This window comes from Diabrotica undecimpunctata, chromosome 4 (assembly GCF_040954645.1).
Source record: "Diabrotica undecimpunctata isolate CICGRU chromosome 4, icDiaUnde3, whole genome shotgun sequence".
Taxonomy (NCBI): Eukaryota; Metazoa; Arthropoda; class Insecta; order Coleoptera; family Chrysomelidae; genus Diabrotica; species Diabrotica undecimpunctata.
The window spans coordinates 11,078,953-11,097,356 of record NC_092806.1 but is presented as its reverse complement, the minus strand read 5'-3'; the positions used below and the strand labels follow the sequence as shown (position 1 = coordinate 11,097,356).

The window sequence follows — 18,404 nt, the reverse complement described above, 5'->3', positions numbered from 1 at the left end:
AAATATTTCCGAAATTATAATTCTTTTATAGGAGCCGGCCCATGATGTACGATTGTAGGTACGATTAAAAACTGACAACAATGTAGTTATTTCTGGCATATAGAAAGTACAGGCCTATCTCTGGAACGCTGCCATCTGAATGTGAATTTATCTATAGTCACTTTCTACAATTTTGGTACTGTGCTGTATATAAAAATAATTAAATGTAATTGGCATGAAACAAAATATGCCTATGAATTACAAACATTTATATATTTAGATTCTTTGATGTTCTAAAATTTATCGTATAACCGGAGGAAACTACGCCGAATAAATTCTCGGCTTGGAGATAGAGGACACACCAACGGCTTTTGTTTCAAAAGCGACTGCTGTCACTTGTATGATTAATCCTACATACTTAGCCTTCCTTCACACAGAAATCACTCGAAAGCGGGACACAACAAGCACGAGCTCCGTTTCAAAACTAAGCTTTGCTGTGTAAATTAATTCTTTGTAGGGTCTTTTGTTGTAGCCGTTCCCTCCTTGAGATCTTTCGTTGTTTGTGTATGAAAGACGTCGTCTGAGGTAATTTAATTATTTTCCCAATTTGAAACATGAACCATCGGGAAATGATTCGATTAAATGTTGCAATATTGACGGTGACTTTGTTTATTACCGAGCTCTAAAGAAAAATAAAGAAAGCTGCTTTTGCACGGCCAGTATTCGATACAAAGCGACTTCAAGATTTAATAATTAAAGGTTGACTAGTAAATTCTGAGCTTTTTCTGTGTTCAACAGCTTCCGGTTTACACACAATAACAAAAAATGCTGTACTTTCTATACCAAACATTTAACCCTGTTTGTCGTAAAATATTAAAAAGTGCACACAATTTTAACTTTATTCCGACAATACATCAACAGTTTACCCTTTCAAATAATTACCATTTGCACTTTTTATGTATGTAGGCGGCCTGATAAGTACTTATTCTCACCGCCCGATGGTGCCACTATCTCAAAAGAAGTTTACTATCATTTAATACATTCTGGTAGACGGCATGTCAAAATTTCAGCGAGCGTATGAAAGCGAGCGTATTCGCTGATTTTAGAAAAATGGAAAAATAGCAATATCGCAAGGGAAATCGCACAGCAAAATTAAAGAGCGCTTATATACTGTGTACTGTGACTCTTCTCCTTCGGCGACAAGTCTGTTTGGCGCTATTTAAGCGTGATTCTAAGGAGTTTTTACGTCGTTTTGCAATCAATGACAAAACATAAATCCATTGGTACACACTAGGGACTAAGAAACAGTCAAAACAGTGGCGGCATCCGGTGATCGTGCTCCGAAGGAGGCGAAGACTATCCTACTGGTTGGAAAGGGGATGGCCACCATTTTCTGAGATTCACATCTACGTCGACTACCTGGAAAAAAACAAAAAGGTCACAGGGTACTACTGCGCAATTATTGGGCCGATTCGACGCCAAATTGCAGAAAAAACAACTCCCATTTAGCGAAGAAAAAAGTGCTCATGGCAAAATTGGTGGAATTGGACTATGAACTGTTGTCCCATTCACCGTATTCTCTAGATTTGACCACGTGTGACTTTTTTTTGTTTCCAAACTTGAAAAAGGCACTCGTCGGTCAGAAATTTAAGTCTAAACAAGAGGTCATTGCCGCCTCGGAAGCCTATTTTGCAGACCTCGAGAAAACATATTTTTCAGATGTGTTAAAGTCCCTGCTTTTAGCACCATCTTCAAACCTTTTCTCACACACCAATAAAACTGTTACCCACCTGTTATATTTTCCAAAAAATAAATCATAATCTTATTGACAGATGGGAGAAAAATGGTTATATATCACCAACTACAGCAAAATCACTCAAGCTACAGACTGCTACTCTACCAAAAATTTATGGCTTACCTAAAACACACAATAAGAATATACATCTACGTCCTGTCGTTTTCTGCATTTAATCGCCCTTTAAGAATCTTTCAAAGTTCTTAAAAAACATTATTTTTAATGTCGCAAATAAAAATCCTTATTACATTAATGATTCCTATTAACAGATCCAGAATACAGACTAACTGCAATAAAAAATGCAAAAATTGCCCTTATAAGTAATGCATATCCCGAACATCTAATTGAAATTGTTTTCAAATCAAGACTAAATAAATTTTACAACAATACCAATAACAATAAAATCAACAGTACCAAGACCACATATACAACTTTTCCATATACAAACGGTTTATCCGAACATCTAGCGAGTCTTTTAGTCAAACATAACATAACAGTGGCTCATAAAGCTAACAATATTTTAAACATATATTTCACCACTAAAAACAAAAACTCCAAAACTTAAAAAATCACATGTTGTTTACGGGATACCATGTAGTTACTGTGAAGGTAGGTAGGGCAAACTAGTCAAATGCTTCAATCCAGAATTTGTTCTCATAAATATGACTAGAACAACACCACTGCGCTCACAAAGGATGAGAATGAGAGGAAGAATTTTGACTTCAAAAGCATAAAAATTTTAAAAACCGAACAAAACAAAAAGAAGGAGATACGAGTATACGAATAAATAGAAATAAAAAAACTAAAGGCAATGGCAAAAAAGATACAAAGAACCTAAATCAAATATATTTCAATCTGATTAAAATAACAAAAATCTTAAAGTTGTAACATATCCACTTTGCTTCTTTCGACAACAACACCAAGGATACGCCCATGTAAACATAATAATTATGTATTAATGATAGTAATCAGTGAGACATCAGATGTCAGTTTTTACTGTGTTTGTTCATTAATGGTAGTGTCTCGCTTTACCTGTTGTTAAGTGATTATATGTTTTACAATAACATCTTATTCTCAATATTTGAACACTTCAGAATCTTGACAAAGGCAAGGATTGCCTGCCGAAACGTTGATTTTATTGGAATAATAAAATGTAGTTCCACATTTAACAGTAATTATTGAACCTAAACCCAAGATATATATATATATATATATATATATATATATATATATATATATATATATATATATATAGACGAAACCTAATTTAAGTATAATACAAATTTTTGTCATATCCGTTCAGATTGACGAAACAACCTCGGCTAGAACATTCCTCCGAATCGTAGTCAATAAGGCTTCGCCCCGAAGAACGCCCATGGGAACAATCAAGTTCTTGGAAAGCTGGAAAGTTAACTCCATTCCTAAGGATTTCGGAAATCGCTTTCGCACTGAATTTAGATGAAGTTGGGCACAACGACCGACGCGACTCCTCCGAATTGACCCTTGCGGACCGATGTCACTTCTTTTTAAATTGGATAAAAGTGACCTTTACCAATATCGTTAATTACGTTTTAAGATACTATAAAATTGCGAATTGTTATGTACAAAAAGAGTTAATAGTGAACTAAAAACTAAAAAAATTGCGTAAGAGTGGATTTCGGCGTCGTATAAAAGGCTTACTTCATTATGAGCTGATTTAACTAATCTCAGCCATTCTACAGGCATTTTTACTTAAATATTCTACTGTTTTATGTTCTTATTGAATATTCTACAATTGAATGCATATTCTGCCTAATCTATTCGTCTGATTTTATCAATAATTACCTGATCAATTAGAAGACAGGTGAGTTGCCATAAGTTCCTCAAAATAGCTCAATATAATCCTCATACTGTACGTTTCACGTTGTTTGCACTTGAGCGACGTGAATAATCCAATTTTAGACGGTATAAAACAAATCGAGTGTTTTCGTACCAATGAACTGGAGCTAATTTTCAAAGAGCTTGTGATTTTCAACGAGCCTTTTTAGCCTTTTTAAGCTAAATCGGGACATCCCCTTTTTTACCAAGATGAAATTATCCATTACGGACAACGACAAAGCGAGCTTTGAACCGAAGCGATGTTATATGTGTGAATTTTGGCTAAAAAGTAATACCTAAGGCTTTGATCACAATAAAATTTCGTTATTTTTATGATGTACCGTTCGCGTCATAAAAAACTGGTACAACTCTTATAACCGAAAATCGTGTTTTTCAAGTTGTGTAAGTTGAGCTTTTCACATGTGTCATTCTAATTTCGAAGGCAACGTTGCCAGTTCAACGAAAATATTATATCAAACCAGCTAAAAGCAGGGTTGTGCGATAGGTCGCAAGTTTTTAGTATATTAAAAACTAAAACAATATCGAGCATTCTCGATCAGTCAGTCACATTTATATTTAAACATTCTATTAATTTTGAAATTTTCCATTATCTCAGTACCCATACATTGATTCGTGTTTTATTATAATTTATGAAAATATTTCAATTAAAAAATAATGATAGATAATAAATCTAGACATGACTTTAAATTATTGTTTAATTTCAAATCGAGAGGTGTGATTGGTTACTCGTAAAGTGTAGCACAAAACTGTAGGAAGTTGTGGAATACTATAGTAAATAAAACCCACTGGAAAAATTTAAAATTTAATTTGAAATTAATAAAAAATGAATAATTTTTGCAGTGAACAAGTGTGGAATTTAAATATATGTATTACAATTCGAAAAGTTAATATTTTGTCATAGCTCCATTATTATTAATCACTCCTTGTAATCTTCTGGGAACTGAGTTTATTAAATTTAGTGACAAATTTTCATCTTCGGCCAAGCTTTCCCAGGTTTCTTCAATGATGGCCCATAAATGATCCCTGTTTTGGGGAACTACATTTAATTTTTCAGCTAAGAAGAGCTTCAATGCTATTTTCCATAAGCTAATCCGGTACACGGTGGGCTGTGTGGATTAAACAGTTGTCCTGCTGGAAAATAAAATTATTGATGGGGAAAATTTCCCTAACCGATGGCAACATCACATTATCTAACATATGTAAATAGGTTTCAGTATTGAATCGTCCTTCAATTCTCCAACACATTCGTAAACCTCCTCTATACATCCAAGCCCAAAAATTTACAGAGAACCGTCCGGACTTATCACTTGATAAAATATAGTTTTCGTTAAACCTATTTCGAGGCGGTCTATAAACCCAAATATGGCAATCATAATGAGACTGGAATACTTTTTCATCAGTAAAAATTACACGGTCCCAAAAATTGACTGGATCATTTAAAACTTAATTTAAAGCAAATAGGAGTCTACTTTGTTTATGTTCCTCGCTAAATTTGTATTTTCGGCGGCTGCACAATTTTTGAAGTTATACTTCTATACGCGCGCTCCACGTTGGAAATTTGCATGGGAGTGAATCTGTGAAATCATTACACATGTAAGATAATAAGTAAGAGAGAGACAGAAGATATATTTTCTCTCTCTTCCTCTCTCGAATATAAAAATGTTCCTTTTGTATATATAATTTAATATTATATATATATTATATAAAGATATATATATATATATATATATATATATATATAATATTATATATATATATATATATATATATAATAAAATATTTATTAATATTATTATTTATGTGATATGTTTTGTATTATTTATTAAATGTTCATATTTATATTAGTCTTTTGTATTTCAAAATAATAATCTCAATAAATCACTGTATGATCCAGAACTGTCAATTTTGAAATACGTCTGTGTCATGTCCTCGGTAGTATAGTAGTCAGTATCCCCGCCTGTCACGCGGGAGACCGGGGTTCGATTCCCAGTCGGGGAGGACGTTTTTATTAATATTATTACATGGTAAATTAAACATATATGCGTAAGTAGAAAAGTTATGTATATTATTGTCATTTTTAAATACTTATGAATATTGCGTTTTAATTTGTATTGTATTATTATATTTAATTATGTTGCACTGTATTGTAGTGTATTTTTATGTATATTATTATCATTTTTAAATACTTATGAATATTGCATTTTTAATTTGTATTGTATTATTATATTAATAACAAAATAAACAATGAATTTTACTGCAGAGTATGTGTAAAAAAATTTTTTGCATTCAATTCCTTTCATACATATATGAAAATAAAAATATACATTTTCATCAAAATATTGATTCAATCTTTCATTTACTATACTCCTATTACAGGTCAAAAGTTGTTTAATAATTGTTAGTAAGTTGTTATTAATTCTGTTTCTCTTTCTGCTATGTCTTACCTATAGCATTACATATGTAATGATTGTGCAGATTGACTCCCAAATAAATTTGTAACGGCGAATGCGTATATAGAAGTGTAACTTACACCTCCAGTCCCACTGGACTGCCACACCCGTTTTTTTTTTAATCTGTTCTTCTAATTCTCCTTAGTGCTGTAGTTATAGAAGCATTAAAGTTTGTATTAACTTTTGCTTGCCTTGCCGTATGGAAGGGATACGCTCTTAAATAATTAGTTAATGTTTCATTTTGTTGGGCTGTAGTAATAACTGGTCTCCCACTCCCTCTCCTTCTATCCAAAGTCTGCTCGTTTTCCAATTTTTTTTAATGTTGTGGATTGTAGTTTTGCTTCTATTTAACTCTTGAGCCAGTTGTCGAATAGACCAACCATCTTCTATTTTTGAAATTATTCTCGTTTTATCAAACTGACTTAACTGACGTGGCATTTTTAAAAATTCACTTTGACAAACTTGTCAAATCTGACTGATGGCAAGTAATATTTTTTATGTTTAATTTTTATGTTTAATCGTTCGGATACGTTCGGGAAGTTTTCACGCACTGATAACATCTGTAGATACTAAACCAACATTTTTCAGTTATAAGAGGATTTTTTAAGACAGACGATGATATCTTAATCCGCTTAATTTTATTCTCATTATCATTTATACACCGTAAATCATTTAATTTTGAAAAAAATATGCATCACAATGGGTAGGTCAATGTTTTTTGTTTACATTTTATACATAATAATGTAAAAAAGTAATAGCCTATTTATAGATAAAAACGAATTACAATTAGGGGGGAATGGAAGAAAACTGATAACAAAATAGGTCGTGACTTTAAGGAGTAGCCTAAAATTGGTTACAATTAGTTTAAGGAAATGGTATGCTATATATTTTAAGCACATAACTGATTACTAAAATAAGTTATGTCCTACATTTAATAAATCCTAATCCAAATAGTCGATTAAACTTTTTTTTGTATGTTAAGTATAAGGCAATATACAGTATTTCTCGTTAATTTTTATTATTAAACTCCATATTCACTTCAAATATGCTACAAATTTAACTTTTCTGTACAACAATAACTTAAATGTGAGCAGATAATTAACCATGTGAACTGAATATTATATATGGTCCACTTGCCATATTTGTTTAACTGACTCACTGCGTTGTGTAAGTCTCTTAGTGCATACTGCAAAAGGATATATTGGAAATACCTTGAAAGAAGTGGTCTTTAAATGACTGTAGAATTTCCATAAATGAGTACAGGGTGAAGAACGGATCGTAAACAATTCTATAAAATTGTACGGTTTTATTAAATCAGTCAAGAACGATATTCTTAAGTATATAAATCAAATGGATTTCAGAAGTGAATCTTTAGTTGGCGAAACTTTATGAAAGAAAAACAAATCCAAGTTATTTTTTTGAAAAATTTATATTATTGTACCTGTCATGTATAACAGTACAGTGGAATGTGATTTTGTCGAATACTATGCATTATACCCCCATAAGAGGAGCATAAACCGACATTTTTTGTATTTTTAAGGCACCAAACCTTTTTTAAAATCACCAAAAGGCACCAAAATCGAAAATATATCTACTGGTCCAAACATAACACTCGATGAAATGGAAAGAGCTATAAAGCTATCAAAGAATAGGAAAGCAACCGGTCCAGATGAAATTCCAAGCGAAATAATCAAACTACTCGACGATATATCAACAACATAAAATATAATAAACAGAAACGAGTGTCTTTCTGACATAAATCAAACATCAATATAATAATCAATGTCATAATGAATTTATACAAAATTAAATAAAATTAAAATATTGTACTTACATAAATATATAATTTTAATAAGTTAAGTCTTAATCTTTTGTCAATTTAAAAATTTAATGGATTAACCTCATGTTGTAAGTTTTTATAGTAGTTTTATACAATGTTATTTAATTCTAATTTCATTGTATTTACTGATACCATATTTTAGCATTTTTTTACCATATATACCATATATTTACTAGAATATTCCATTTAAAAATTGTTTTTCACTGATGCTTCCAAAGACTGCAACGGAGTAGCAGCTGCTACTGTATCAGAAAACGTAATTTCTGCCACTAGAGTAACTGACGGCTGTAGTATTTATACCGCAGAGCTCCAAGCAATACTTGACGCACTAAATCATGTAAAACCACAAATGAAAATCAAATACTAATATTATCAGATTCATTAAGTTCTTTACAGGCCATTAAACATGTTTATCCCACACACATAAATCTATTCCTAATTAAAGACGCGTTGCAACAGCTCCAATTTTCTGGGAAAACCATATCATTTATATGGGTCCCATCCCATGTCGGAATAACTGGTAATGAGCTAGCAGACAAAACAGCGTTTGAAGCAATAAACAATGTGAACATTCATACTACAATAGGTATACCAATCACTAAATCAGATACTAAAACTTTATATGTAAACAAAATCTGGCAAGAAATATGGGATCAAACAAACACAAATCTTAAAAGCATCAAACCAGACGTATCTTCAAAAAATCTTCCTATATCACCAAAAAGAAAAGACCAGGTAATTATCAGCAGACTCTGGCTTGGGCATACACGACTTACGCACGACTACATAATCTCCAAAGAACCACCACCAATGTGCCAAAGATGCCAAACACCTTTCACAGTCAACCATATAATAATAGAATGTCCAGAGTACACTTCAGCCAAGGCTATATTCAAGATACTCAACAGCCTGAAAGAAGCACTGGTTACAAAATTCAATGAAGTTCTGTCTTTTTTAAATAACTATAAATTCTATAATAAATTATGATTAAATTTTTGTTACATGTACACACATATACTTACAATGTACCATATTGTTGTAAGTCATGACTTCTAAAATGTATCTTATTTTCTCTATTTGTATCATAAACCTACCGCTAATAACCTTAGTGGTTGAAGCGGATAAATAAAAAAAACAGTTTAATAATAAAAAACGTTTGAGGGAAGCGTATGTTCAACAGTAGATGCAACGAGCTTCAGGTTATGTAGTTCCGAGTAACGCATTGTTAAAAAATATTTGCATTTAAATATTTTCTTAACGAAACTACCACAACAAACATTACCTTGTTTTATTTTATTTTAAAATGACGTTAATCCTCTAATTGAACAACATTTCTAGTTTCATATTTAAAATAGTAACAGCCAATATAATTCGTTTAATTCAGAACTAATTATAAATCAATTAGAACACCCAATGCTTGCTATTAGTAAAATAATTTTGGGACAGGTTTTTTAGTCGTCATATCAGTAAAACTAGTTTTAACATTGGTGAATCTATAATTTTGGGTGTGTGTTACTAATCACACCACTAAAATACTCGTGCTGAATGTATTGTTTTTTGTAGGTGTATGAGTAAAGCTAAAATATTATTTGATAAAACGCTAAACCAATAAAAAGGGACTTGCCTTTAAGGCGTGCACATTATTTTGAGCAAATATTATGAACTTTGTATGTAACTTTGATTTTTTGTCTTATGAAATATATTATTTCGTCGGCTTATAAACAAAATACATTAAGTAAAAATATGCACGTTTAAATACTTTGGCTTAAAGATTTTTATATTATATTTTCTTTTGAATAAACAAGCGTTAAAATGAATTAGGTATTTTTTGAATTTTAAGCATATTTTACATTTATTAAGTTTTTCATTGATGTAATAAGAACCGCGAAAATTTTTTCCATGACTGAGTTTTACTCCTCTGCCAGTATATATTGCATATGTCGATATGCCTTCTTCTCTTCTTACTGTGCCTATCCGTTCTGGATGTTGGCGATTAGCATAGCTATCCCAACTTTCCTTGCAGCTATTCAGAATGGTCCGGTTGTAGACGTATTGAACCACATCCTTAGGTTTTGAAGCCAAGATATTCTACTTCTCCTTTGTCATATACTTGACTTTTTAGTAGTTCCATGACATAACACTTACGCGTTGACAGATATCATGGGACGTTACTCACTTCATTACTTACGGATTTACGTTATGTAGTTACCACACACATGTTTTCAATTAGTGAAATAAAGGAACATAAAATACATTTAACGCCATTTTCATTACATTACACGTACATATACAACAGCTTGGCGACGAGGACAATCGAATCTACAAGGAAATACAAATATTAAGTCCAGTATACATATGTGATGTATTGGCAACCATGCAGTGCGATTACGTCACAATCGGATGGGAAGAAAGACAGGACGAGACAGACGGGAGGATAGTTTAATTAATGTATATTTATTCGCATTAAGTTTGGGAGTGATAATTAAAGTTAGTAGTATTTCCTATACTGTTGTTATTATTTACAACTCGGTCTGATACTTATTAACATACATAACCTAACTTCAGCGTGGTGACCCACAGTAAAAATTTACAAATAATCTACATACATAATTAAAATCCTGTCTAATTTACAATTACATATACATGTAAAAGATGACTGAGACTACAATCCATTCAGTTCACACCATATGTATCATTGAAACTTACGATGCATCCAAGAATTATGACCGGTGGTTACAATGCCTTCAGAGTTCATTCAATGTCTTTGCAGTACTAAAAGACAAGAAAGCCGCATACCTTCTACACTACATGGGTCCAGCTCCAGATGCATATGATATTCTTTGTGATAAGATTTCGACGGAAAAACCAGACGAGAAATCATATTATGAACTGGTAAATACAATGAAACTACATTACAACCCTGAACCATTGGAAATAGTGGAAAATTTCAGATTTTCACAAAGAAAACAACATGAAGGGAAAAGTACCAATGAATATATTACAGCTTTACGTAGATTAGCTACAACTTGCAAATTTGGTGATTATTTAAACAAAGCCCTGAGAAATCAATTCGTATTTGGTTTTCGAAACCAAAATATTCAAAGCAGACTCCTAGAATACAAGCATCTTACAATGGAGAAAGCATTAGAAATGGAGACGTCAAACCGAGATGCAGCTCGACTACAGAAGTCAAATACAAGTGCTAATATAAATAAAGTTTCTAGTGTCAAGAATAAACAAGAACAGATACAACCTACAAATGTGAAAAGAAATGATCATCATAACCAAACTAAAAATATATTTTGTTATAGATGCGGATCTTCACAACATATTGCTAACAAATGTAATAAAAAACATTTAGTATGTAGCAAATGTAAACGAGGAGGCCATCTGAGCAAAGTATGCAAAAGATCTGCTGAGAAAAATAAAAGTTAGAATCAGGTAGATCAAACGGAAGAAATTTTAAACATTCATACTACAAGAAAAAATTTACAATTTCAGTTGAAGTCAACAAGGTAAGCCTATCTTTTGAAATAGATTCAGGTGTAGCTGTTACATTGTTAAATTTCAAAGAAAAGATATGTTCCTAATTTAAAATTACAAAATAGAGATTTAAAGTTAGTTACATATTGCAAAAAATCATTAGAAGTGGTGGGTTTTACACAGGTCAATGTTAAGTACAAGGGTGATACAAAAAGTTTAAACATTTACATAGTAAACTCATGTAGACCATCATTAATGGGTCGTGAATGGATACGTCAGTTAGACATAATATTCGATAACATTCCAGAAGTATCTGAAGTTACAAATAACAAACTTAAAAATTTACGTACAAAATATTCTTTAGTTTTCCATGAAAGTATGGGGAAAATTCAAGGTTTACAAGCTACATTAAAAGTTAAACCAAACACTTCACCTTTCTAATATTAATCTAATAAAAATCTAATAAAAAGAAGGTATTTTAGAAAAAGTTATTAGTTCTGAATATGCTACACCCATAGTACCAGTTATTAAAAGTAATGGTCAAGTACGGATTTGTGGAGATTTAGTACACTTAACAAGCATTTAGTGGTAGACAAATACTCATTGCCTACATAGCTGTGCTTTGTGCTCTCCAAATAAATTCGTAGGACCCTGGTCTACCTGGCCTTTCGGCATACGACCGTTAGCGCCTCCACTGCCCCTACGAGTCCGACACCAAAATGAAGGTGGCACGATGCATACGCATCGCGGGGCTCCACCTCTCCCGTAGTACCAGTGTTGCAATTACCTCGCCTATCCGTTATCCCCTCCCATGGGCGGATAGGTGACGCAGGCAGAGGAATTTCCACCTCGCACGTAGACAGGTCGCCGCCGAGGATCTCTCCTCTACCACTCTTAAATCTCCAGGCCGGTACGTGCCGAGACACCGACACCACAATTGGTGGTGTAAGGCCAAAAGAGATGTGTACGGGCCCAGCTCGTTCAACCTCGCCTGGTTCTTTTGGAATGAGAGTAAAGTGGTCCCCGAGAGTCTCGTCTCGGTTACTAGGAATGTATACCGGTGACCGTGACGCCTAAACGTCTCGAGTGCGTTTCTACAAACCCGACACCGAACCAGGGCCTTCTGACCTCGGCCGTATTCTTATCTCCGCGAGCCGAACGGAGACCCATTGCCTACAATTGCAGCTCTATTTTCTACCATGGCCGGTGGAGATAAGTTTACAAAGCTTGAATTACAACAAGCATACCTACAAATGGAAATACGCTCAGAAGATAGGAAATACTTAACACTTAGTATACCCAGAGGATTGTGTAGAAGTACAAGATTAATGTATGGTATTTCCAGTGCACCTGCAATATGGCAGAAGGAAATTGAAAAAGTTTTAAAAGATATCCCAGGAGTGACAGTTGTCCTGGATGACATAAAAATTACAGCACCTGACGATGAAGTACATAATCAAAGACTAGAATTAGTTCTTAGCAGACTTGCAAAATACAAAAAATTGTATACATAAAACCAAAGAGAAGATGGAAGCTGTACACAAAACAAAAGCACCTACAAACAAGACAGAAGTTAGGACTAGAGTAGGACTCATAAATTATTACGGACGGTCTTTCAAAATTTGAGCCATGCTTTACATCCAATTTACTATCTTCTTAAAGATGGAGTATCTTTCAAATGGGACAGAAAATGTCAAGAAGCGTTTACAGCAGTAAAAAGGGAAATGATCTCTGATAAAATTTTGGCATCTTTTGACCCAAGTTTACTTTTAATACGTGCAACTAATGCGACTCGATTATGACCAGTTAGAATCTGAGAGACCAATTCAATTTGCTTCACAAAAGTTATACTTCACAACACTTACAAAAATACAACAAAATTTTACTATTATCTATTTGGTAGAGAGTTTAAACTCTATGTGGATAACCAACCTTTAGTTCAAATATTCTCTCCATCTAAAAATTTACCTACAGTAACTACAACTAGAATGCAACATTATGCACTGTTTCATCAAAGTTTTAGTTACACAATTAAGTATAAAAATACAAAAGTCCATGCAAATGCTGATGCAATGTCAAGATTATCTCTTGATACTACTTCTGAATTCGATCACGACGTGGGAGATCAGTTTAAAATCAGTCAAATAAAAACTTTACCTGTTACTTTTAAAGAATTAAGTTTTGAAACTATAAGAGACCACACAGTACAAAGTCTTTACAATGCTATAGGAACTGGAAAACTGATCCATGCTAATAGTCTAGACGGAATCTGTTTTGGATTGGACATTTTCCATAGGAAGCTATTTTTTTGCTGGAATCCCTTCAGGATGTGCCCAATATCGATAATCACTATATGCGCCAGTCGCAAACCCTGTGCTAAATTTTTTATTTAACAAAATCTGAAAACAATTGAAAATTTCTCAGTTTTTGCTCCTATTTTCGTTTATAATTCGGAAAATATTGCTCCTAGAGAAAAAATTATAACAAGTTAAAAGTTTCGTTATTCAATTTTACACAATATTTCGTTAGCTAGAAATTGAAAATTTAATGTTTATTGTTGAAAAAATAGCAATAGTTGGAAAAAAAGTACAAAAAAATGAACTTAATCCTTTAAATGTTTTCAACTTTCTAAACTTGATCTACAAGCTCCATATTCCGCCTAAAAAAAACCTTTTAATATGTTTAAAACGTGTGCTAAATTTTGTTAAGATCAGTCGGATAGGTTTTGCATAATAATTTTGCAACCCAGCCTACTGGAAAAAAATCGCAAATTTTCAAATTTATAGTAGGCAATAAATAAGGCCCTCAGATAGTTGTAAGTTTTTTTTACACATAAAAGAAGGCTCAAACTTTCAAACGCTTTTTGTAAAATTTAAATCGGTTCACTAGGAGAGCCTAGAAAATTTTTTAAAGTTTTAAACATTTTTTATATATATTAGGCTTATAAAAAAATAGAATAACTTTACTAGCTTTAAACATATCAATTTCAAAATTTATACACTTAAAGAACATTAAAAGACGCTTCTTTAAAAAAAAAGATACATTCGGCTTACTGGTTGCCAAGATATTGAAGGTCAAAGTTGGCATACATTTGCCGTGTAACCATAAGTGATAGAGGGCTCGTTTTTAAACAAATACCCTCGTCTTGTCAAGTTCTTTTTATATGAAATGTTTTAAGTAATGCGCTTTATGGCAACATCCATCAAAAAGAAAAATAAAAAACAGTTTTCGCGTAAAATGTCGCTCGGAATGCATGAGAGGTGGTAGTGGGGGACATTCACTCGAAATGTGAATCGGCGAGTTCAAAATCATAGCGCGCGCTAAAAATTGAATTATCTCGGCTTCTTGTTAACCAATTTTGCTCTTTTTTTTTGAATCGATGTCTCGGACGACAAGGATTTCAAATAACATACTTTCAAATACCATTTTTAATTGCAAAATTGGGAAATTTACAATAAACAATTGTATGTTAAACAAGTAATTGCATTTTTTCTTCGTGCATTTTTTTGAGCTTGCAATTTATACATTGAAGTAAATTGTTACTTTTAGTAAACAAATATGTATTTATAAATTGTTAATAAATAATTTAAATTGTTAAAACAAAATTGTCAAAATAAACTTTATTTTGACTCAATCTTCAATAATTTTTTTAAAGTCTTTTTCTTTTTTTGGAAGGAAAAGAATCTTCAGATCTGACCTTGACCTTCAATATCTCGGCAACCAGTAAACCGAATGTATCGTTTTTATTAAAGAAGCATCTTTTAATGTTCTTTAAGTGTATAAATTTTGAAATTAATATGTTTAAAGCTCGTAAAGTTATTCAATTTGTTTATAAGCCTAAAAAATGTTTAAAACTTTAAAAAAATTTCTAGGCTCTCGTAGTGAACCGATTTGAATTTTACAAAAAGCGTTTGAAAGTTTGAGCCTTCCTTTATATGTATAAAAATTTTCAACTATCTGAGAGCCTTATTTAGGGCCTACTATAAATTTGAAAATTTGCGATTTTTTTCCAGTAGGCTGGATTGCAAAATTATTATGCAAAACCTATCCGACCGATCTTAACAAAATTTAGCACACGTTTTAAACATATTAAAAAGTTTCTATGCGGAATATGGAGCTTGTAAGTCAAGTTTAGAAAGTCGAAAACATTTAAAGGATTCACTTCATTTTTTTGTACTTTTTTTTCCAATTATTGCTATTTTTTTAACAATAAACTTTAAATTTTCAATTTCTAGCTAACAAAATATTGTGTAAAATTGAATAACGAAACTTTTAACTTCTAATAATTTTTTTCTCTAGGATCAATATTTTCCGAATTATAAACGAAAATAGGAGCAAAAAAAATTGTTTTCAATTGTTTTCAGATTTTGTTAAATAAAAAATTTAGCACAGGGTTTGCGACTGGCACATATCGTGTTTATCGATATTGAGCACATCCTGAAGGGATTCCAGCAAAAAAATAGCTTCGTATGGAAAATGTCCATTATGGTCTGAATTTCATAGTCAAGATGAAGATGCTTGCAAGAGGATACTGCTGGTGGCCAGGAATTTCTAAAGATATAGAAGATATATGCAAAAATTGTACAGACCGTAATAAAATCAGGAATAATCCATAAAAAAACAGTAGTACAAATAATGAAGTGTGGCAAATGAAAGACGTTAACTACTTCATTGATTTACTAGAATACGTTTCGCTTTTATTATTTTTTTAAAAGCATCCTTAGTTCTCTACAAAAAGTAATCATATTAGAATATAAGTAAAAAAACTAACAGGGTTCATAGTTACAAAACAATTTGTAGGTTTTTATGATGTTATGAAAACTCTACGTTAACTTAACATTAAAACTTAACAAACTAAACGAGAAAAAAAAAACAAAAACACAAGAAAAACTGTATGCGAGCACTATCGCTCATTTATTTAATTTTTGGTAATTTTTTTATTTTGACTGATGGCTTCACTTGGATGTTTTGTAAGCTCTTTCAAGGTCTTTAATTTTTTATTCAATTTAAGATTGTCAGAAAAAATTACTATTTTGAAACAGCTGTCTCTTCGAATTTATTAAATGGATTTTAATTTATTAATGCTCGTTTGAAACGTATTTAAGAATCTTTGCATTTACCAGTCCCCATAATTTTTTCCCTGTTTGGTTAAATTTTGATAATTAATTGAAAATTATAAAATTTTGTAAGTTTTCTTTTCGTTCTTCTTGATCTATAAAATAAAACTTATCTTTTAAGGTTTTGTAAATTATTTCATCAAAAAGTTGACATTATAACAAAAAAAATAAGATATTTTAAGTTAAAATCGGTCCACAGGGCTCAGAGGTCAGATATATACCTCTTCAAATGTAGGTTAAAAAGAGATAAATTTGACCTTTAGCGCATGTACACCTATGTAATAAGAGGGCTATAGCTGTAGCTGTAGTCTACTTTTTAAGGTACAATGATATACTAAAATTTGGTAAAAACCGCCCCGTCCCTCCATTACAAAGTGGTCGAAAACTAAAAAGATTGGTAATACTGTATACATTACTTTTTTGCATACAGCGTTACAAAAAAAATAATATCTTTTATAAAAGAATACCAATTTAAAAACCTCAGAAAGAAACTGGATATAATCCGGCTGTTACGATTTTCTGATGATTAACATTTGAATAAAAGTATTGAGCAAATTTTACAACTTTTAGTATTATTTAAAAATCACTTATTGATATTTTTATACAACGCACAACAAATATTTATATATTTTTTACTTACCTAACTTAACTCCTATTTACGTCTAAAAAATGTCTCGTTATTGGCACTTTTTCCCACTTTAACTTTCCACCCACCGACGAAACTGCGTTGCAAATACACACACATTTTTACTTAATCAGTTTTGTCACTAGAGAAAAATAAAAAAAAAATCCGTTTAATGATGCTATCGACACCAACGCTTTATTTTGTACTGATGAGAAAAAATAAACGGATTTCTTCGAGCGAAACCTTAATCAGCGAAGAGAGTGAGATGTTAGAATTATTCTCTGTGTACAGTGTGACTCTGTATTAGACATGTAATAATAATATTGTTTATTGTCCATAGCTTTAGCAATGGTTCCCAAAGTGTGGTTCGCGACCCTCCGGGGGTGTCGCGAAATGATTTCCAACAAAAAAGAAACTGTTAGACGAAATGTTTTAATTGGTTTGACTGTTCCTGTCTAAGCTTTGTACATCTATTTTTGCATAGTTCATTGGGAATTTTATTTTTGCTGAAATCTTTTTTTCTTTCTAAGCTTTTACTATGCTAAGTCCAGTTTTGAACAGTCTATTTTTACATTGTCGAAGATTGTAATTGCTGGTATTTCTGGTTCAGCTCGGTCCTTTTTTCGTTATGAAGTTTTGCAAGATATCAGCTTTAAGTTTCTATCTCTATCTATTTAATTTTCCTAACTAAATTGCTTATTTTCTTTGGTTACTAATTATTTGCTATATCTGATTCTGAAGAACACAGAGAATTATGAATACATTAGTATTTGTTATATCTATTAATTCTTTCTAGCATGTATTTTATTCAAATTTCCCTGTTAACTTTACTGTATTCATACTATTTTACTATTTACACTGATTTCCTTGACATTTAAATACAGTGTGTCCGTAAAGTATGGAATAAGTTCGATACTTCCTAAATGAAAAGCCATTTTAAAAAAATCTAAAACACGTCGATTTTTAAATTTAAAGTTCTACATTTTACAATAAAATTTCATTATACAAGGTGATACACATTACAGTGATGACGTCATCGGCTCTTTTTTTAAATGTAACACCCTGTATTTTAGGACATTTTTAGATCGATAAAAATAAGCTAATTTCAAAAAAGTATAATACTTGGATCTAATGGATATAATTTGAAAGATATGCGCCTATAAAATAAATTATTTATTATCAATTGCAAAAAAGTAGCCGACTTCTAGTTTTTGGTAAACTATAATTATTTTTAGTA

General features: G+C 31.7%; 1 protein-coding gene across 1 annotated transcript; it reads left to right on the top strand.

The window, feature by feature from the left end:
* Positions 1-10,594: 10,594 nt before the first annotated feature.
* On the top strand, positions 10,595-11,377 carry LOC140438562 (uncharacterized). The gene has a single exon (XM_072528224.1). The coding sequence runs from the start codon at positions 10,595-10,597 to the stop codon at positions 11,375-11,377; it is 783 nt and encodes a 260-aa protein (XP_072384325.1).
* Positions 11,378-18,404: the final 7,027 nt, after the last annotated feature.

Coding starts and splice junctions, on each gene's coding strand:
- LOC140438562 (XM_072528224.1), top strand. CDS start 10,595: ATGACTGAGACTACAATCCATTCAGTTCACACCATATGTATCATTGAA.